Genomic DNA, 22,495 nt, shown 5'->3' on the forward strand with positions numbered 1-22,495 from the left:
CATAAGGCAGGGGACGGAATAATTCAAAAATTCAGTTGTCAGGCATACAAAGAGCTAGAGCAAAAAACGAAGGAGCCGTGAGTAGGTCCACTCCGGGTGTTTCTGCAAGCAGGATTAAGGTCAGATCTTGGAAGCATTTCCGGTAAGGCTTAAAACTGTCGGGGCGGGAGAGCGATTTGTAATGCAAGCAGCCTAGCTAGCTAGCACCTTATGCTTTCGCTCCCTAGTGTCCTCAGGATGATGAGATGGTTTCCTATCTAGGAACGTTGGATACGGGTTCTCTCGGCGCCTCCAGCCACGGAATATCTATCTGCCCATTGAAAAAGTCGCCTAATGAAGTCACTCAAAACATTCCGAAGCATCAAAGGCAAAAACTGAGAGAATCAACTGTCCAATAGCGAGAGGAGGGCCAGCGCGACGACGCTCTGCGCATGTGCGCTCTCTGGTGCTACGCTCCTGGGGTGCTCTTTAGCAAGTCTGGGCTTCCGGCTGGCGCACACGCGCAGCCTCAGTTACTGTGCACTGAGCGACTGTGGGTCAGCTCGGTGCTCAGGGGCCGCTGGGAAGATGGCCGGAGTGGGCATGGCGGCTCTGGGCGCTTGGGTACCTTGTCGGAGGTGGAACAAAGCGGTAGTGTTCGGCTTCCACCGTGGCGTCACCGCGTTACTCGCAAGGAAGCCCAAGGGGACGCCGCTGTGGCTCCCAGGTGAGTGTCCGAAAGGCGGGAGAAGTACGCGTTCTTTCGAACATCGCGTTCAGTCCGTTCCTGTCTAGTGCGTTTTTGGCGCCCTATTTCAAAATACTCTTCTCCCATTCTCAGTACCCCAGTTTTAGGCGCTTTCAACAATTCTGGTGAAGGCAGTAAGAAGACCTCTTCCTCCTGGGCGCCTGTGTGGCTCAGTTGGTTAAGCGACTGCCTTCGGCTCAGGTCATGATCGTGGAGTCCCGGGATCGAGTCCCGCATCAGGCTTCCTGCTCGGCAGGGAGTCTGCTTCTCCCTCTCCCAGTCCCCCTGCTTGTGTTCCCTCTCTCGCTGTGTCTTTCTCTGTCAAATAAATAAATAAAATCTTTTAAAAAAAAAAAAAAAGAAGACCTCTTCCTGGCCCCCGGGTATCCTGCACAGCCCGGGCCCTTGCTGGCGTTTTCCGCTCTGCAGTTTTAAGGATTCTACTCCCTGCCTGCCTCCCCGCGTTAAGCGCCAACCCTAGGAAATATTAAGATGGGCGTTTATTAGTTGCTTTTTCTTTCCTTTTTCTTCGGGTCTGAGGGGTGTACAAATCTTGACTCTGTTAGGCTGCTTAGACCTGCCTTTGTTTCACTTGAGGGAATTTACGGTATGAACTTTTTTGTTGTTGCAAAAGTGTAGACGCCGCCATCAAGCCTAATTTCTGATTTTGCCTTCTCGATGCTCCCTGCTCAGTGAAAACCATAATCATTACTCAACAAAGGAAACTAGAATTTGGACCAAAAATGAGAGCATCTGAATGTTTTCTTTATCTTGTCTTTGATTCTTCCCCATACCACGCTACCCTCAGTAAATATAGTCTGTCTTTCTGAATTGTGTCTTTTTATTCTCCGGTTTTGTTGTTTACACTTTTGCAATACAAGCTGTCAGGTGCACTGTGCTTGGAATAGAAACGTCATTGCTGATACCCTTTGTTTTAGTTAAAATTTTAAATGTATATAATCAGTTTAACTTAAATTTAATTGTATACAACCTAAAGGCTTGTTATATGTAAGTTCCTCTATCGAAGTATGGTATGTCAGTTCATTAACTAGATTGTAATACTCTTTCATCTATTTGGCACATCATTGAGGACTTAAGGCATCAGCCTTTGAGCTAATCGTTGTAGTATAATAAGATCATTTATGGGTGTAATGTTAAGAACCTGTCCACTTACAACTCACCAGAATGAAGTAAATTGTAATTGTCTCCAGAAGAAATTCCTGTTTTGGGAAGTAATATCAAGAAGAGGATAGGAGGGATTTTTTGAGTGCTGAGCTAAGGAAATGGGAAGTTGACATTTTTGCAAATACAGTCTACCAACCAACATAACTGGCCCCTACTAGCCCTGGTTTTCGCTTAAAGTTTTAAATCTGGCATATTTCACTATACACTGAAACTTTGAAACACATGTGTAATAAGGATAGCTTTACGCCTTCAATTCAGTTTTTAAAAATTCAACTTCTCAGGCTGCCTGGATGGCTCAGTTGATAGAGTGTAGGACTCTTGACCTCAGGTTCGTGAATTCAAGCCCTACCTGGGCATAGAGACTACTTAAAAAAAAAAAAAAACAAACTCAAATCCAAAATGAAGGAAGCTTTTATCAACTCACGTGGAGGGGGCCGAGATGTTTTCATTGGCCACAGTAAAGGAGAGGAAGGTTTCATTTACTATAGTCCAGAAAAAGATTGTAAGGAAATACACATTTTTTTTTTAGATTTATTTATTTATTGAGAGAGAAAGCACTAGTGTGTGTGTGTGTGCGCGCGCGCGGCTGAAGGCGAGGGAGGGAGAGAGAGAATCCCAGGCGGACTCTGCGCTCTTCACCGAGCCGGATGCGGAGCTTCATCTCACACCCAAGATCATGAGCTGGGCAGAAATAAGAGTTGGACGCTTAACCGAGTGAGCCGCCCAGGCACCCCACAAACCTAATTTCTCTGGAAGGAGGAGGTGGGATTATAAATGACTTAATGTTCTTTTTTTTTTTTTTTTAAGATTTTATTTATTTATTTGAGAGAGAGAGAATGAGAGACAGAGAGCATGAGAGGGAGGAGGGTCAGAGGGAGAAGCAGACTCCCTGCCGAGCAGGGAGCCCAATGCGGGACTCGATCCAGGGACTCCAGGATCATGACCTGAGCCGAAGGCAGTCGCTTAACCAACTGAGCCACCCAGGCGCCCATGACTTAATGTTCTTTAAATATCTTTTTACTTTTTTTTTTAAGAGCAAGTATAGATTTTATGGTAGGAAAAAACTTCAAAAACAATGAAACAATGAGTAACCTTGTAAAGTTTGCCAGTTGTATTGTTGTACTTAAATTGCCTGAAGATCTGTGTAGCATTCACAAAAAGCCAAACCAACAAATAAAACACATAGTGATTGCAGAGCCCTATGAGAAATCTTTTTCCAAAATGGTACTATTATAAATTATTCAAGGTCACTTGTAAAGAAACTGCTCACTGAAGCCATCCCAGCTGATAAAGAGTCATGATTGGCTATTACCATGGCCCATGATTCTGTGGGTGGCGAGTGGCCAGTAGTAAAAGTGGCACACCAGCACCCCCACCTTTGGAACAGTTTCTCAAGGGCAGACCAGACTTGTTTCTCCCCCTCCCTGCCAAAAAGTAGAGGATGTGAAACTCCTCAAACATTGAAAAAATTTTAAAAATCTCACAAGAGAAGGCTAAAACTAGTGTAGAGAAATCTGAACGTTGATTGATACTATTTAGGACAGATGATACAGCAGCAACAGGAAAACATTTTTTACAAGTCTTTATCTTTTATTGCCTTGAAATTTCCTCCTCATTGCATATTTTGGAAGAACCAAGATTGGACCTTGCTCAAAGGCACTGATTTTGATATGAGTTCAGAAAATACCCTGCATAGGCTTGTGATTTTAGTACTTCAAGTCTTTTTGTTTTTCCTCTTAAATGGAAGTAGTTTTGACATCAGTTTGAGAAGTTAAGAAAGCTAAGATTGAAAATATACAATTGACCCTTGAACAACATGCGTTTGACTGCAAAGGTCCACTTACACATTGTTTTTTTTTTTTTTTTTAATAAATATGGTACACTACTGTAAATGTATTTTCTATATGATTCTCTTAACATTTTCTTTTCCCTAGCCTACTTTGTTGTAAGAATATGATATGTACTATATACGACATACAAAATATGTGTTAATCAACTGTTTATGTTATCGGTAAGGCCTCCAATCAACAGTAGGCTATTAGTTAAGTTTTTGGGGAGTCAAAAGTTTCACACAGATTTTCGACTATGTGGGGTGTTAGCACCCCAACCCTCATGTTGTTCAAGGGTCAATTGTATATGGTTTTCCAAAAACAGTATTTGTGAACTGTAGTTTATGTTTTGTGTACTTTGTTTAGCTTGCAGACAAAAGACATCAGTCTCTTTCCTTAGTCGACCAGACCTTCCAAACCTGGCTTATAAGAAGCTAAAAGGCAAAAGTCCAGGAGTTATCTTCATCCCTGGCTATATTTCTAATATGAATGGTACAAAAGCATTGGCGATTGAAGAGTTTTGCAAATCTCTAGGTCACGCCTATATAAGGTAGGAACAATGCATTTCCGAGAAAATACTACTACCATTTAGCATGGCAACGGAGAATTATTTCTGCTCTAACCAATTAAAGCAAATGCCAGTGTTTTTATGGATTAACTTATTTTAATGGTCTGTAAACTTTAACCTTGTGATTTAGGGCTATCATAAATGCAACCTTTAAAAGACCTTTTTTAATGGTCTTTGTGCCACACTGACAATGCTGGCAGGAAAGGAAACTACTGGTAACTAAACTCTGGAGAGAATAATCCAACATGACAGCAAACCAATAATAGTAGTTGGCTTTCTTGTAATGTCTTATAATTATATTGTGGTTTTCCATTGGGGACTTAAAGGCTTTTATTTGGCCACTCTTTATAACTCTACTTTTAAAATATGTATTTAAGAATATTGTATATTTTTCATGTCTCTTACCTGGGATCTTTTAAGTTCTCATTTCCCATCCTCTTCCTATTGAGCCCATTCTTCCCCTTGGTTTTAAGTGTAGTCTCTAACTCCTAAATTTATTTCTCTGGCTTAGTATTTTCATTGGCTTTCCATGCCCCTATAAAAAAATAAAGTATTCGAAAATTAGTATTGTATAATTCACCTTTCCACTGAGGTTTCTCTTTCCCCTCACTCCTGTAGGTGAATATGTAGAAGCATAAATAGAGAGGATATGTGTTGTTTAACCAAAATTTGGTATCACAGTTCCTAGTATTTCATACTGATAATTATTTTAGTAAAACAGTGTGCTTACATTGTTGTTATTGGGTTTGTTTACCTGTAACAATCATTTATATAATATAATTATATATAATATAATTATACTATATATAATATAATATAATTATATATATAATATATATATAATTTGCCAGAAGAGATAGTATGGTTTAGTAGAAAGAACACTGGCCTGGGATTCAAGAAGTATAGATACTAGAATCAGTTCCAGCAATAACTGTGACAAGGTGAGTCAGCTGATAAACACTGGACCTGTTTTCTTCATCATAAAAAAGGGGCAGGTTGAGCTAAAGATAGTTTCTGAATCCTTTTTATCACTAACAGCCCCAAAATGTATTCATCTAAATTGTTAGTAGTTTCACTAACATTCACTCAGTGGGTCTAGAAAATACATCTTTCAGAAATAAGATAGTAGGGGCGCCTGGGTGGCTCAGTCGTTAAGCGTCTGCCTTCGGCTCAGGTCATGATCCCAAGGTCCTGGGATCAAGCCCCGCGTTGGGCTCCCTGCTCTGCGGGAAGCCTGTTTCTCCCTCTCCCATTCCCCCTGCTTGTGTTCCCTCTCTCTCTGTGTCTCTTTCTGTCAAATAAATGAATAAAATCTTTAAAAAAAAAAAAAAGAAATAAGATAGTAAATAAATTTTAAAAACAAAGCTTTTAGATTTTATTCAATATATTAGCCGAGATCATGTCAACTATATGGATTTAGTGTTACTCCTTTTATCATATTAACTGAGTGGTTTTATTTTCATGCTCAGAACTTTTAAAAATCTGCACTGACTTAACTGTTATTCTGAAGACTGGACTATCTTTTCCAAGTAGACTTTCTAGTACTATTGCTGGGTACTGTAAAATACGCAGCAAATTCTAAAACATGGCCATTGTTCTTAAGGTCAGGTTGGGGAAACACAAGATAAAATACATATGAGAAATTGAGCAAAAATACTCATCAGAATGTGATTGTGTCAAAAGAACAGTATACTTAATTGCACAAGGTGAGAGAAAACTGAGGATTGAAGTGGATAAAAAGTACTTCATAAAGGCACACTGAAGGATAGTTCAGATGTGGGTAAGAAAGAAGAGCTATACAGGAAGGAGCACTACCCGGATCAAAGCATGATAATATCAGAAAAATTGCCATCGTTCTTTCTGTCCCCAAAAGAATTTGAATCAAGAAATCGCCATTTTACTGGTTCTTGAATTTAAATTGAGACTATGAGCACTGTGACCAGTTCCTATCTCCCTATAAGGCATGAAATCGCTAGGTTTTCTGCATTTTGGATACATATGAAATACATTTTTTAAAGGTAAATAAACACGATTGAATTATAATGTATACAGACCATTAAGTGGTACTGTGTTAAAACATAGCCTAAATATATTTTATAAACCTTATAGAAGTATAGCCCTTCACTACAAAGTTTTAATTTGACCAAATTCCTTTTTATTTGCTTTTATCAAACTTGATTGCAATCTAATCACTATTAACTATTGATTGCATTTTAGCTTGTTATAGGAGATTTTATCTTTTATTTATACTCCAGTTCCTCAGTTTATTTTTGTTGTGTTTTTGGCTGTAAGATCTTGGATCTTGAAGAAATAGTTTTGTATATTGTACAAGAAGTGGTACATATGGCTATAGGAAAGTGGTTTCTTGATGTCCTGTCACCATGCCTAACATAAGATTGAGTCAGAGCTCAGGAATGTAGCACATGGCATTAGGGCTGGTATTCTCTCATAGTTACTTGTCATAAAATATTTAATTGTAGATTTGGGGATATGTCCCAGAGTGTTGAGGCTGCTAGAACAGTGGTGTGTTGCTGTGTTCTAAAGTCCTAAACAGCTGAATATGTTTGAATTGTCTCCGTGCCTTCATTAGGGTTTAACAAGAGTGAACTGTATTTTTCACTTATACCTTTTAGTGTCACTAAATGTTTACATTTCCCTCTTTGGAGGGACTCTACATGTATTCTGCATCTGCATCATATATTTAGAAGGCAGCTGTAAAAGATGCAGCAAGTAGAGATGCCTGATTGCCCACCAGGGGAGGGAGAAGGAGGATTGGCTGGTGTCTTCCCTCTTCTCCTGGGTCTGTCTGCCATGTTCCCTGGATTGCGAGAAGTAATAACTGATGGAGACTTCAGCAGCAGCCTTGTTACACAATTCCCATGGGTCCCAAATCATTTCACTTTATACCTGAAGAAAATGTGTATTTCTTCTTTCTCCATGACTTATAAATTCCTAAGAAAATGTTATATGCTATATATCTCATACATTCTTACTTGTACACTAAAAACACTAGGATTAGTTTTCACCAGATTTGAAGAGTAAACAAAACATGAAAGCTTCAAATTTGAATAAAGTGATTCTTTTGACTTTTATTTTCCACTTTTATTTATTTAGTATGTGTTGTGATAGTCAGTGTATGAGGCTTACATGCCTCACCTCTGTGAAGAATGCAGAGACCAACCAAGAATGGTGTTCCCCGTGAGGATCTGTCAGTCTCACAGCGATGACGAGGCGCACTACACACACAAACTGTCTTACAGAGCAGGTTGTAAAAAACTGATTGTAACTGCTAAAAATGAATTCTATATAAGTTTCATGAGGTAGAGATTTTTTCTTCAGCTTTTCTGGGAAGTTTTTCCAGCAAAAAAAGGTTCATTTGGACTAAACTTTAAGAGTATATGAGTTGTGAAGGTGAAAGGAGAAGGTACTCCAGGTGAAGAGTATAGTATGAGGCATGAAACAGGACAGAAAGCAAGAGCCAGTTGAGTAACAGCAAGTTGATCAGCTTGGCCAACGTGGCAGTTGCCTCTGATGAAATGACAAAAGGTTGATCCGAGATGACTAGAAGCTAATGGTCTATAAAAACAGGCTGACATGCTCAATGTTTATGTTGTATGTCACAGGGAACCACTGAAGTTTATGCCATGTCAATATAATGTTGCAGAAAAAAACCTGACAGATATAAAGTGGATCCGTTTGGAGAGAGACTAGTCGTAAAAACACAGGAGGCTACTGTGCTAGGCCGGTTTTGTAGCATGATACTGGTCTACCAAATTGCAGAGAGAGATGAATGAGGAGAAATGAGAGGGAGTGAGCGAGGATGGGGGGGCAGCGTTCTGTACCCTGGAAAAAACAGATTTGAATAAAACGGTCTGCTCTTGAAGAACTGACATTGTAGTCAGACAAACATTTGAAACTTGATTACAACATAATACAAAAAGTGTTGAGTGAGTACATACAAAAGAAAGTGACTGATGGTAGTAAGCGGGGCATGTATGTCAAAGAAAGTGCCTCAAAGGAAGTGCCTTGACTTAATGAGTAGGAGTTTGGGTGGGGAAGGAAGGCTTTCCAGGCAGTGGGACCGCATACAAAGGCTCAGCCTCAGCATTACAAAAGGGCTTACCCAGGCACTGGGGTTTAAGGCAATCTGCAGGTGTGGTATGATACTTCATGATCTGTTGAACTGAGGCCTTGAAGGAGAGGGAGAATGTACAGATCACACAGACTTTGAGCCTGGAGAACTAGAAAGTTGGAAATAGAAGCAGACTAACAGGATGAGCTGGTGTTCATAAATTTGATTTGCCTCCTCTTTCATTAATTTAGTAAATACTAAGCATGTACCATATGCAAAGTACTGATCTAGGCACTGGGAAAGCAGTGGTGAACAAAATAGTCCGGGCCCAAATGGTGCTTCCATTCCAGTGTGGGAGACAGACCACAGTCACATTTCTTATATGTCAAGTAGCAGTATCTGCCACGAAGAAAATAAAGCAGGGTTAGGAATTCGAGAATGATGAAAGAAGTACAATTTTGGATTGAGTTGGTCACAGAAGGCATCGCTGGGGATGTAACATTGGAGCCTGAGGCCTGAATGAAGTGAGGGAGCGAGCAAAGTGGATATCTGGGGGTGTAGAGAGAGCAGCTGATGTAAAACTCCCGAGGCACAAACATGGGTGGTGTATTCCATTAACTTCAAGAAGGCGAGTGAAGATATAGTTGGGAGGGAGGCAACAGGAAGAAACGAGATCAGAGAGGTAGTCAGAGGCCGCGGGATGGTAAGGACCTTCATATTTTATTTAAAGATTATAGAAAGCTTTTGGAGGGTTTGTGCAAGACATGATTTTTGCTTTAAAAGGATCACTGACGACATGGGGAAGAGACTACGAGGGTAGGAAAGGCAGGCAGGAGACAGGCGGAGACTGTCACGCTGGTCCAGGCATAGTGACGTGGAGCCGCCGCTGGTGGCGGGGAAGGTGAGAGAGTTAGTGGATGGAGGCGATATTTGAAGGTTATGCCAGTAGGGTCTGCTGAAATACGTATTGACCTCAGTGTTTTATCTTAATATATTTTAAGCATTGTAATAATGATAAATGTGCTGTCTTCCTTAAAAATCAGAGAAACAAACATAGATAGATACCTAGATATAGATTTGTTTTCCCTTTCTCTAGGTTTGATTACTCCGGAGTTGGAAATTCAGATGGCAACTTACAAGAATGCACAGTGGGAAGATGGAGAAAAGATGTTCTTTCTATAATTGATGACTTAGCTGAAGGGCCACAGGTGACTGTTTTTGTTAAATATGATTATTAACTAACCTCATGATTTTTGAGCTCTTTCTTTAGCTATGAAAATTTAGTAGTTTAAATGTTTAACCATCACTTTTGGCATTTGATTTAAAATTGTTCTATTGTTTTCACTTTCTCGTAAAATGTAAGTAAGCTTTTTACTTTTCACTGCAATCATAATTTTAATTCTACTTTGTGCCAAATATTAAAAGTCTGGGAGCTAATGGATGTAGAAGAAAAAAAGTACATACATAAATTACTCATTCCGCTTACAGAAAAGAAAATTCCTCTTTAAAACTATAAATTTTTATTTTTAGATACTAGTTGGATCTAGCCTTGGTGGATGGCTTATGTTTCATGCTGCAATCGCAAGGCCACAGAAGGTTGTTGCCCTTATTGGTGTAGCAGCAGCTGTAGATGGCCTGGTGACACAGTTCGGTCAGCTTCCTGTTGAGGTAAGTCACAAGCAACCTCAGCGTATACCTCCTGTCGTTCTCCTGCTCCCTCTGTCTTTGAATATTCGTTCATGTGTCATCTGTCCTTTGACTTCCTATGCTGGCTCATCTTTTGCCTTAGCTGCCTTTTTGTATATAATCTCTGCCTTCTTTAACTAATTGGTCTCTTGTTCAAGGTTTCCTTTTTTTCACAGCCTCTTCAAATCATTTTCCCACATATTTGAGCCACGTTAATGAAAACACACTTTAAATTTCTTTTTTTTGCAACATTTTCTTTATTAATCACATTTACTTAACTTATCATACATTGTGATCTCTTTTTGTACCTCTTATTCTTATTTTTGGCATATGGGAAATAGTACTTATTCTTATGATCATGTTAGACTTGGCTCATCAATTATGAACCTTTTTTTTTTAAGCCTGAAAGCAGGCTCAGAGCCTTTCTCAGTGGAGCTCTCCAAGTACACATTATCAGTGGATCAGAATTAGCACACAGGAGTTGAGATTTGCCATTCCTGTCTTAGACACCTAGTTGGCATTATTTTCTACTGCTAATTCTCACTTAAAAAAAAAAAACAAAACGTGCTTTTCATTACTAGCATGCCCTTTCAGCAAATCATGATTGAAATGAGGTTTCTGAAATGAATGAAGGTAATTTATTTGTTACACTTCATTATTAGACATATGTTTAAGCACTTCAGTTGTCTGCAGGGGTAAAGAAATCATGGGTCATAGCTGTTTATTTTGGTATATTTTGTTACTGTTTTGCAACCAGTTGAGTTCTCTGCATGTCTTTTTCCTAAGGATCTAGATGTCACCTGTGGGACTATGATCCTGGTAGGACTGAGGCACAGAAAATTTAAGAAAAACAGTTGAGTAGTGGTTCAGAAAGTGTCCCAAGGCCAGCAGCGTCAACATCACCTGAGAAGTTGTTAGAAATGCATGTTCCTGAGCTTTCCCCGAGACACTGGGAGCGCGGCCCAGTGATCTGTTTTAACAAGCCCCTCCAGTGAAGTTGGAGAACCACTGCTCTAGAGAGTGGACGAGCACATGGAGGAGGAAAGGAAATAAAAAGGAGGAAAAGAGCACATGTAGTTTTGAATAGTAGAGTATGGTTGACTTTGCCTCAAGTTCTGCACGGATACATACCAGTGCCATATATTACCTGTTCTAAGCTTATTTCTCAGTCCACATTCTTCTCAGCTTCTTAAGAAATGGCATTTTCTGGGGGCGCCTGGGTGGCTCAGTCATTAAGCATCTGCCTTCGGTTCAGGTCATGATCCCAGGGTCCTGGGATCGAGCCCCGCATCGGGCTCCCTGCTCGGCGGGAAGCCTGCTTCTCCCTCTCCCACTCCCCCTGCTTGTGTTCCCTCTCTTGCTGTGTCTCTCTCTGTCAAATAAAATCTTTAAAAAAAAAAGAAAGAAAGAAAAGAAAGGGCATTGTCTGCATCTGCAGGTTCTATGTCATTTCCTCTGAGGGCTGAAATTACAAAGCTGGTCTTCTTTGTACTTACCTCCTATTTCTGATTTTTTGTTTGTTTGTTTTCTTAGTTGTTTTTCATACATAGTTGCTCAATGTTCTCATGCTGCTAAATTCTCCTACCATTGCATCTTTCTGCATATAAACTTTGAACCCTTTACCCCATCCTCTAACTCAATTAAATAGTGTTTCTCCTGGTAGGAAATTATTTCAAGAACATAGCAGATTGGGAAGGAGGTGATTAAATAATTGTTTCGTTGTTGTGATGCTAAATGACAGGATCTTTGTACATTTCTTTTTTTGTGTGTCTATCCCCATCACTCACGGAGGATATGATAGATATCCCCTAAGTGACTGAGAAGATCTATAGCCTGCAAGTCAGGGCATGTCTTTGCGAATCCTAAATCAGACCAGCAAATGGTTGTTAATAGAAGAATGTTAATTTAAAAGCATATGTAAGGGAAGAGCAGGGACACTAAGACCACTGTCTTTTCACAGAAGCAACTAGCTCTAACAATGGCAAGGCAGTGAAAGTGGTGATTTTTACTATCATCTTTAGCCCAGGCATTGTTAACACTCAGCATTGCTTATTGTGTCGGAACTGACTCTAATGATGTCTCCTTCTTTGAACACTAGAGGCCATCAGACAGGATGCACAGCTGTTTGGAACACAAGCTTCTCAACCACATCGCCTTGCTGTGGTTTCTTCTAGCTGTATGACTTAGTGTAGAGTGTACATTTTCTTCGGTTAATGGTGTTTTTTGCTATTTCTGAACTTTTTGTTTTTGGGGGTTCAGTTACATATAACATTCTGTGAAGGGAAGTTTGTTCTTCAGATGGACAGTATTCATTCAATTCGACGGCAGGTAACAGCTGGGTGGGGGACGGGGATACTTAAAATGCAGCTGTTCTTAATTATGTCTCAGTAATTACCACCGGTTCCACTTCATCGAATAACCAGTGAAACTAAGTTCTAATTACTGAAATTAGAAATTTAGTAATTATCCTGAGTACTTTGAGGACCACTGAATATCATTTTTGGCCTAAATATTCAGTTCCCATGTTTTAATGAAGAAAATGCCTTGATATTAATATAGATTCATATATCTTATAGTTTTTTAGAATTTCATTAATTTCAAATCACTTGAAGACATGTTTAGGAGTATAGCTTTCAGATACACAGCTTTTTCACTGAATCAGTAAATCGTTTTGCAATTTTAAAAAATACATTAAAGTGCTTAAATACATAGATTATATCATACATATTTTACTGTTTAAATTCTTGCTTTCCTTTCATATTTGCAGTAAATTAACATATTTTAAACATGGAAAAATCATAGTATCTTCACTGAATATTTATTTATTTATTATTTTTAAGATTTTATTTATTTGAGAGAGAAAGAATGAGAGAGAGAGCATGGGGGTTGGGAGGGTCAGAGGGAGAAGCAGACTCCCTGCTGAGCAGGGAGCCCGATGCAGGACTCGATCCCAGGACTCCAGGATCATGACCTGAGCCGAAGGCCATCACTTAACCAACTGAGCCACCCAGGCGCCCCTCTTCACTGAAAGTTTAAATACAAAAATTTTCAATATATTATATTTGGTTTTTCTTTCCTTATATTTTTCCTTATTTTTGATAAGATGTCCACCTGTTTTTCTAGTCAGAAATGCCCTTAATATGATACGGTTGCAAGAGCCTTAAAAATATTTACATCTTGATATTTTAGTTAAAGTTCTGATAATATTTCCAAATAATTTATTATATACAGATAAATCATTGTGCTCAAGATGTTCATGGAAGTACCCAGCAGTGTGGAAATAGTTACTTAGCATAGATCGGTATATTGGACTACTGTGCAACCTTTGAAAACTTCATAGAATTTTTTAAAAACCCAGATATTATGTAGAAATACAGCAATGTAGAAAACTCTATATGAATGTGTAATAGATATCCATTTTACGTATTACATATATAAAACCAAATACATGGAGAAAAATACTGGAAGGAAATGAGCCAGAATATTAATGGTTGTTGTATCCAAGAGGTGGGATTATGTGTGATTAATTCTTTTTATAATTTCTATATTTCCCATGTTTTCTGTGATGAGTATACGTTACTTTAATTAGAAAAAATTTTTAAGGGGTGCCTGGGTGGCTCAGTCGGTTAAGTGTCTGCCTTCGGCTCAGGCCATGATCCCAGGGTCCTGGGATCCCAGGATCCTGCTCAGTGGGGAGCCTGCTTCTCCCCCTCCCTCTGCCCTTCCCCTGCTGTGCTGTCTCTCTCTCTCTCTCTCAAATAAATAAATAAAATCTTAAAAAAAAATTGTTTAAGACAAATTATAATCTAAAAAGTAAAAATTCTTCAAGAATCAAAAGATACCAGTGTTTCATCTTAAGGGAGTAAGTGTGGAAATGATTTCTTTGTTCAGTTTTCAGGAAGTATTTGGAAGACTTCATTGTCTTCCAAAACAACACATTTTTTTCTCATTCCCTAGGACTCTGGAGGGCAAAAACAGTGCTTTTTTTTGTAACATTTAACCTGAAATTCTTTTTCTTTTTTAAGATTTTATTCATGTGAGAGAGAGTGAGCAAGAGAGAGAGCACAAGCAGGGGGAGAGGCAGAGTGAGAGAGAGAAGCAGACTCTCCACTGAGCTGGGAGTCTGACGCGGGGCTTAATCCCAGGACCCCAGGATCATGACCTTAACCGACTGAGCCACCCAGGCACCCCTAGCCTGAAATTCTATGTTTGATTGTGCCAGAGTAACTACTGTCTTATTTTTCATTTTTAGTTCTAGGCTTGATTCTTTTCTCCCCTTATTCCATCCCTATTTTAGTAACTTCACGTATAGACACTTTCAGTTTTGTGCTTTTGAAATCTAAACAATTGTTATTCCTACAATTTGGTTTTATATATTATGAATGATTTTCTCCCCTTTGTTTTCCCTTTCATTTGGGGTGAAGCAGCACCTGATTTAAGATGTTACCTGATGACGCTAAATCTAAGTTTGAATCCTAGCTACGAGAGTTGTTACCTTTCAGTTTTAAATGTGAAATTTAACTTCTCTAGGCTCTAATACCCTCTTTTGTAAAAATGCAATAACAATTTTTATCCGGATCTTATGAGATACTGTGTGTAAAGTGCCTGTCACAGTACCTTGCATAGTTTTAATTATTGATAATTAGCATTATTACATTTTTATCTCTTTTTTTCCTCTTCTAGGACTGCTTTTCTTAGACTGTTTAAGACTATTGTGTGTGTTAGTGTTGCATACATTTATTTTCCTCATTTTCCCCAATAGGTCAAAAAGGAAGTAGAGATGAAAGGCGTGTGGGCCATGCCATCAAGGTACAGTGAAGAAGGAATTTATCACATTCAGTATAGTTTCATTAAGGAAGCCGAACACCACTGCTTGTTACATAGCCCTATCCCAGTGAACTGCCCCATACGATTGCTCCATGGCATGAAAGATGACATCATGCCTTGGCATACATCCATACAGGTTGCTGACCGAGTGGTCAGCACAGATGTAGATGTCATCCTCCGGAAACATAGTGATCACCGAATGAAGGAAAAAGCGGACATTCAACTCCTTGTTTACACTATTGATGACTTAATTGATAAGCTTTCAACTGTAGTTAACTAGAATCACATTTTTAGTTGGTATATAAACTCATGGATCCAGAAGATTGGCAGAGGGATAACAAATGAAAGACCCCCATACTTAGGTTTTTTTCCTCTTGTCTCTACTTTGTAAATATCACACGAGTATTTATTTAATGATGTACACAAATGATACAAATTGTGAAGAAAGTACAAGCTGCTGTTTGGAAAATTTTCTCCTTCCTTCAATCCTTGACTTTTTTTAATAGAAGTATAGTTGACACACCAGTGTTTTGTAATAGTTTCAGGTGTACAACACAGTGATTGAACAGCTCTATATGTTATGCTCCGCTCACCACGAACGTACCTGCTACCTGCACTCTGCGGGCCTATTACGGTCCCATTGGCTCTATTCCCCGTGCGCTAGGTTTCATCTCTGCGACTTACTCATTCTGTAGCTGGAAGCCTGCACCTCCCACTCCCCTTCACTTACTTTGGTTCATCCCCCCCCACCTCCTCCCTCTGACAGCCACCAGTTTGTTCTCTGTATATATGGGTCTGTTTCTGCTTTGTTTGTTTATTTTGCTTTTTAGGTTCCACATATAAGTGAAATCATATCATATTTGTCTTTCTCTGTCAGACTTATTTCACTTAATCTAATACCCTCTAGGTCTATCCATGTTGCACTTTTTTTTTTTAATTAAAATATTTCTTTTTCAAGAGATGTTTACCTGCTAAATGCTTATGTTAACTGGGACAGCTCTTAATTGTGTTCTCTTCTACTTAGAATTGTTAATAAAGCTGGAATTTTTTGTCTTTTGTTGGTGTTGGTCATACACGGAGATTTGTAAAATTGCTTCTGATTTTAAAATGCAGTTCACAAAATACAGGACAGTGAAAAAATCTGAAATGATCAGAAAAAAGTCTGAAGCATAATAAAGTTCAAAAAGTAAGGCTATCACTTTATATATTCTATTCTGCATGTTATATTTGAACTTAAGGTTAGCCTTTTTTTAAAGGCTCAAAACTTTACAGTAATAGAAAGGAAATACATCATTTCTAAATGTTGGCTTATATGTCATTTAAATGGGGGGACTTGATCTTAATGATGTAGTATATTCTAAAGAGGCAGTTAATTTTTATATATTATTGCCTGCCTGCAGAAACATTCCTTTTCTATTAATATGTGCCTTAAGTACAAATAGCCAGGTGACTGTCATCTATGTCAGAGGGCTTTCTGAAGTGCAGAGATAGTAAGAAAATATGAAATGCAATTATTACATAGGTGTTTTTTGAGAACTAAAATGGGCTTGTACAGTAGTGAGCCTTGGTATTACTGAGTTGGTGTCTTTCAGCTTTTAAGTTTGGTTGGACTTTATTTAACCTGCTTAAGTTATGTCTGTCAAGGTAAAACAAATTGAAAACATATATAGAGAGAAAATCGTTGGGATAAAATTCCTGTGCCAAAGAAAGCTAACATAGTTTTCTGAGACTTAGCCTCAGAGAGACCAGCTTACAAGGTGAGCCCTTGGCTGGTGTCTGGGAACTTGGCTTTTAGGAGGTTTCCACCATTCCCAGAACAGGTGAAAGTGGCTCACTTTGCCTAAACTGTATGAACAGTATGGTTTGTGCTGAACACCTTTCCCTCTGGGAGTCTGGAACTGTGATAGGTGCCAGGCAGAGGCTGCCTAAGTGGCCAGCTCCTAGTACCTGGACACTGAATCGCACAAGCTTGCCTGGTGGACAACATTTCTCGTGTATTGTCACAACTTATTACTGGGGGAATTTCAGCTCATGTGGCATGACCACTGGGAGAGAATTCTTGAAACTTGTGCCTCATTTCCCCAGACGTCACCTCAGGTGTCTTTTTCCTTTGCAGATTTTGTTGTGTACCCTTTCACTAGGAAGTCCTAACTGTGAGTAAAACTTGGTGCTGAGTCCTGTGAGTCCTAACAAGTCATCGAAGCTACACGTGGTCTGCAGGACCCATAACACAGATACTAAAAAGGTTAATGCCTTATAGGACTACAAGCTATGAGTTACACTGAACAGAAGTCATGGACCAAATACACACAAGTCACACACGTGCCGCGGTGCCTCGTGCTAGCGTGAGTTGATGGCCGGTGGCAGGGTAGCTGTTCCAGGGCCTGCTCCGCCCAGACACTGCTAGGCACAAGGACTCAAAAGATGAAGAGAAAGTGGCCCTGCCCATGGGACTTTTCTGGAGCTAAACGTCGTAATAAAATGTAATGAGCACGAGCAGAGATTCGTAGCGTTCTTGCAGAGGCATGTGCAGAGAGGTTAGCGACAGACTGTGCGGTGTGGGTTTAAAATCCCTGCTCACCATTTACAAACCCCGTAATTGCGCAATTTACTTAACCTCTTTGACGTTTTGTCAGCCATAAAATGACATAAAGCTAGATAATAAAGCATAAGGATTCGATAAGTACAGTACATTTAGAACAATGACACATACACATAGGAGTCATGATCTTTTCCCTTACAATGCACTGAGCAGAGTCCAGTGAGAAACTGGTGGGCATAATGTGTGGGGGTTAGGAAGAAAAGAGGTAAGGAAGCGAGCAGGGCTTTTATGTAAAGCACCTTCCTCTCAAGATGCTAACTTGGAAGGTTAGTTGTGTGGTATCATTTCAAATATTCAGAGGTTAGAAAAGGGGAGGAGAAGAAACCTTCACTATCTGAAGATAGGAAAAGCCGTTTTCTTGTTTTTTTTTTTTAATATTTTATTTATTCATTTGAGAGAGCACAAGCAGGGAGAGAGGGAGAAGCAGACTCCCCACTGAGCTGGGACCCTGACATGGGACTTGATCCCAGGACCTGGAGATCATGACCCGAGCTGAAGGCAGATGCCCAGCTATCTGAGCCACCCAGGTGCCCCTGGAAAAGCTGTTTTAAAATTTAATACAGCTTTGCAGAGGGTAACATCACAAATTCCAAATGATTTTGTATCAGTGAGATCATGTATTACAGTGCATTGTTAATTACTTTAGTGGGGCTTTTCCCTGTTTTTCCCCAAAGCCCTCTTTTTTTTTTTTTTCTTTTCTAAAACCACTCCATGCCATGTATCCAGTGACATGGAAAATGCTTGAACAACCAGCAGCCCCTGAGTGCCTTATCCTCTGGAACTCCTACATTATTTTAAAAGTGACATGACCCTTCTAAACAATCTTAGCACATGGAATGGAGAGAGAGAAGGCAAAGGCCAATTATAAGGAAAGCTAAGTGAGGCCACAGAATAAATTCGCTTTTGCTGCATCTGTTGAGCTTAGGGGCATCTCCAGACACAAATCTAAACAGTATGCTGTTCTCTGAGCAGCCAATAGAAAGTTCTGTGTGGAGGAGAGGAGGGGAAGAGCCTTGGGCAAGGCTGAGCTTTACAAAGCATGGAGCTGGCAGGGAGAACATGACCAGCCACACAACGGGTCAGTATGCCAAATTTTCATTAAATTTGAAACTGTTAAAAAATAAAACCCAAACGGGGTGCCTGGGTGGCTCAGTTGTTAAGCGTCTGCCTTCAGCTCAGGTCATGATCCCGGGGTCCTGGGATCGAGCCCTGCATCGGGCTCCCTGCTCGGCGGGAAGCCTGCTTCTCCCTCTCCCACTCCCCCTGCTTGTGTTCCCTCTCTCGCTGAGTCTCTGTCAAATAAATAAATAAAATCTTAAAAAAAAAAAAAACCCAAACAACTAAGAAACTCTTAATTTCTGAAGGAAAGAAGAAGATGGATGGAATTTAAATACACCTTTTAAAGATCCCCTTTATATACACATCTAGTCATGTATAATTTAGAAACGTAGTCATGTGGTATGCATAGTTGGTTTGATTAAAAAAAAAAATGTGCTGTTGTACATTTAAAGAATATGCCTACAAAAAGGCAGGCAACTTTTCTTTTTTAACCAAATGTGTCTTTTGAGGAAATTATCCTTCCAAACATTTGGGCTCTCCCTTTTCTTGGGCTTTCAGGGTTTTGCTGACAGAAAAACTCTCGTCTACTAAAAAAATTAAAAATAGTAATACAAAGCTCAAATGTCAGTTTCCCATTTCCACCTCTCTGTTTCTAACACGTTTCTCACTGGCTCCTCTGTGCTCTCAAGAACAGCATTCTGTTTTCACCTTTTTGCTAGAACTTAAGCGCTTTGAGATTCTCGTGTATATACCAACCTCCCTGAGGTCAGGAGCTTTGCTTTGAAATTGTTTACCCCAGAGCATCTCTGACCAAGCTGTGGCAGCTCCTTTGCTGGCTCCTCCTCCTTACCACTGCATTAATGTTAACTTTCTGGTGAATTCTGACCTTGGCCTTCTTCTCCTGCTACTTACCTTAAGCAACCACACCCATGCTCCTAGTTTTTTGAGGGGCAGAGGGCGAGAGAGAATCTCAGGCAGACTCCCAGCTGAACGCAGAGCCCGATCTCACAACCCTGACTGAGAACATGACCTGAGCCGAAATCAGGAGTTGGACGCTTAATCGACTAAGCCACCCAGGCGCCCCGCCACACTCCTAGTTTTAACCACTACTTGCATGCAGATGATTCAAGTCCATTCCTCCATTCCAGACTTCTCTCTTGAGCTCCAGACTCATAAAACCAACTATCCAATGAACTGGGATGGATCGTGGGCCTCCCAGATGCAGTAAGTAAAAACCTTGTTACCTCTCCCCTATATGGACCTCCCGAATATGAGTCCCCTTACGATAAATGGCACCACATTAACCCATTATACAAGTCAAATATGGGGTCATTCTGATCATCTTTTTCTTCACCCACATCAATCGGATGATTCTCTTTCCCTAATAAAAAACTCAAATTGTCTTGCATAAGTCCAGTGGCCGCCGGCAAAGCCAGTAAATATTTAACAGCTAGCTTTCCAGAAAAACAAAACAAAATAAAAACACCCTGATTTATAAATTTGCCAACATCCATGGCATAAATATTTCATTAATGACTGGTTTGAAGCTGTTGCTGTCACTGAATACAACAAAGCTGGGGAGAAATGGCCAGTAGCACACCATTATATAGTAAATACACCATATAGAGACAATAAACATAATATCCTCAAAAGTACATGTAATAGTAAAATGAAGCAAAATAAATTAGGAAGTGATCCATTTTGAGTATTTAACATTTGTAATTTAATTATAAGTTTATATAATTTAATTGCTTATAATGGCTGAGTGACAACTGGCTCTCACAATTCCTGAAAATTTAACCATGGGCACTTGCAAGCAGGCTACTTTATGGTCTAGAGCCTCCTTGACAGCCAAGCCATATTTTTCTTCCTGTATGTCTCTTCTCTTTAATCCTATGCTTTGTTGATACTAGAACATTTTCACCTGCCTAATGAAGCTGTCTTTGCCAGCCACGTTCCTGACGTTCCCAACCCCTCCTGCTTCACCCCGTTCACCTGACAAACACCCACTCATCTTTTGAGGCTTAAAGTCATCTCATTTATAAACCTGTTCCCCAATCCCTACCCCCTTCTTCTAGGTATCATTGTACCTGAGTACCTTGTGCATATTTTTAGCATGACACCTGGCTAGTATTTATTGTTTACAAGTTTAACTTTGCTTCTAGACCATGTTGCCATGTCTTGTGCATTTTTGTACTCAAATACATAGGCCCTTTAAAAAAGTTATCGAGAAAATTAATGCTAATACTAGTAGACACTCAGTAAATGTAGAGTTGAGCCCACTTCCCCCAGGGATCAAACATTTTTTTCTCTAAAGACTTCCTATAGATTGCTGGACACTTCTAACCTATTCCTGGGCTGTGGCCCCCCACTCTCTGCCACTGTATCCTCTCCAGAACCATGAGCTCAATCATTCACTTAAAGCACCCCAGCTATTTTGTCATAATGGAAAGAAATCTTTGGGTACAAATGATCTGCAAAGCACAGAAAAGAAAGAAAGAAAGGAAAGAAAGAAAGAAAAGAAAAAAAAAAAGAAAAGGAAAGAAGGTAAATGTACATGTACATCTTTTAGAATTGTTTCTAGCTTTATATAACAAACCAACCTCTTCCTTAGAGCAATTCCAGCCACAGAGAAAGTAACATGCCTTCTGTTTGGGCCTCTGTTTCCTTAGTTGCAAGTTGGAATTGACCTTACTGTTGCCACCCAAGATGCAACTCAGTGACTTCCAAAATTCTGCTGACAATTTCCCTCTCTAAACTCTTCCCCAAGCCCAGTTCTGTTGTCTTTAGAGCTTCTTCATCTGATGATTCCATACAGCATCAAGATCTGCATTAGTCTGTCCTTTCTGTGCCTTTTGCTAAACCCAGTGCTCTACTAAAAGCGGGTTCTCTTACAACCCTCTGTGTCACAGAGTTCTCTCTCTATGCCTTCAGCTACTGACCACTAAGTCTTTTCTCAGGCAAACCACCCACATGTCTACTAAGTGATTACATTTCCACTAGTCCAGGCCTCAGCAGATTTCTCTCAATACATGTATTATTTAAGGAGTCATTCCCTGCCTAACTTCCAACCAATTTTTCACAGAGACAAAGATTACCTTTGCACATACCGGAATTGCTTTATCTAATATGCCGGAGTCAACTGAGCAATTCTCAGGGGAAAGAATTCTATTTGATTCCTCTCCAGCTCAGTACTGCCACAATGACGCACTCAAAAAATACTTGCTGAATGAACCAAAAGAACACATTTTGGGGTGTTTTTCTCATGAAAAGTACCCAGAGACTTGCACAACACCAATGAGACCTTACCCCCAAGTGGCTTGCAGGCTAAGAAGGCTGATTGCCCAGCTCTTTGGCAGTTTTAAAAATTTCAGGCCAACCCACGTCTAAGTTGATTTGTCCTGAGGTCTTGTTTGACTATGCTACACTGGTAGCATGTCAGTGGGGCCTGCCAGGTCCTTAACTAAAATAAACAGATGAAATGTTCACAAGCTATCAAAACCTTTCGCTCCATGAGTTTCGGAGCGCATTGACACTGAGCTCTGTTTAACTGATAAAACATGCTCCTAGTATCTTTCGATTAAAAATAGCATTAAAAAAGGTGCATTCTTTGGATAAGTCAAACTGAGGCACAAGAGTTTCCCACCAGGATGGAAGTTTCTGGATGGAATCTGGCTGGCAGCTGAACAAGTGAATGGTTGCAGCTCTCAGCCCCTCCCTCCCGTCCCGCCAGACAACTGTTACCTCAGGGCAGAGGGAAAGTGGTTTGGCAATCCCGACAGATGGACAGCTGACAGAAGGGACCCTCCCCCAGGCCCCAGGCCCCAGGCCCCAGGCCCGTGCAGCTGCATGCTGGCCTGGTAGACAATCAGCCGTCTCCCCCAGAGGAGGGGAAAGAATTGTGCAGCCAGAAAGAAGCTCTCAGCGGGAGGGAGGCAGC

General features: G+C 40.1%; 1 protein-coding gene across 1 annotated transcript; it reads left to right on the top strand.

The window, feature by feature from the left end:
- Positions 1-513: 513 nt before the first annotated feature.
- ABHD10 (abhydrolase domain containing 10, depalmitoylase) lies at positions 514-15,672 on the top strand. Its single transcript, XM_021692500.2, has 5 exons — positions 514-706; positions 4,108-4,291; positions 9,478-9,589; positions 9,912-10,049; positions 14,830-15,672. Exons 1-5 carry the CDS (start codon positions 568-570, stop codon positions 15,172-15,174), a joined length of 918 nt encoding a protein of 305 aa, XP_021548175.1. The 5' UTR covers positions 514-567; the 3' UTR covers positions 15,175-15,672.
- The last annotated feature ends 6,823 nt before the right edge of the window (positions 15,673-22,495 follow it).

The sequence above is a fragment of the Neomonachus schauinslandi genome, chromosome 1, assembly GCF_002201575.2.
Source record: "Neomonachus schauinslandi chromosome 1, ASM220157v2, whole genome shotgun sequence".
NCBI lineage: Eukaryota > Metazoa > Chordata > Mammalia > Carnivora > Phocidae > Neomonachus > Neomonachus schauinslandi.

Bases quoted from the DNA above. Each gene is read 5' to 3' on its own strand.
- ABHD10 (XM_021692500.2), top strand. From the start codon at position 568: ATGGCCGGAGTGGGCATGGCGGCTCTGGGCGCTTGGGTACCTTGTCGG. The intron at 4,292-9,477 runs GTAGGAACAATG...CCCTTTCTCTAG, and splicing joins CTAGGTCACGCCTATATAAG to GTTTGATTACTCCGGAGTTG. The intron at 9,590-9,911 runs GTGACTGTTTTT...TTTTATTTTTAG, and splicing joins ACTTAGCTGAAGGGCCACAG to ATACTAGTTGGATCTAGCCT.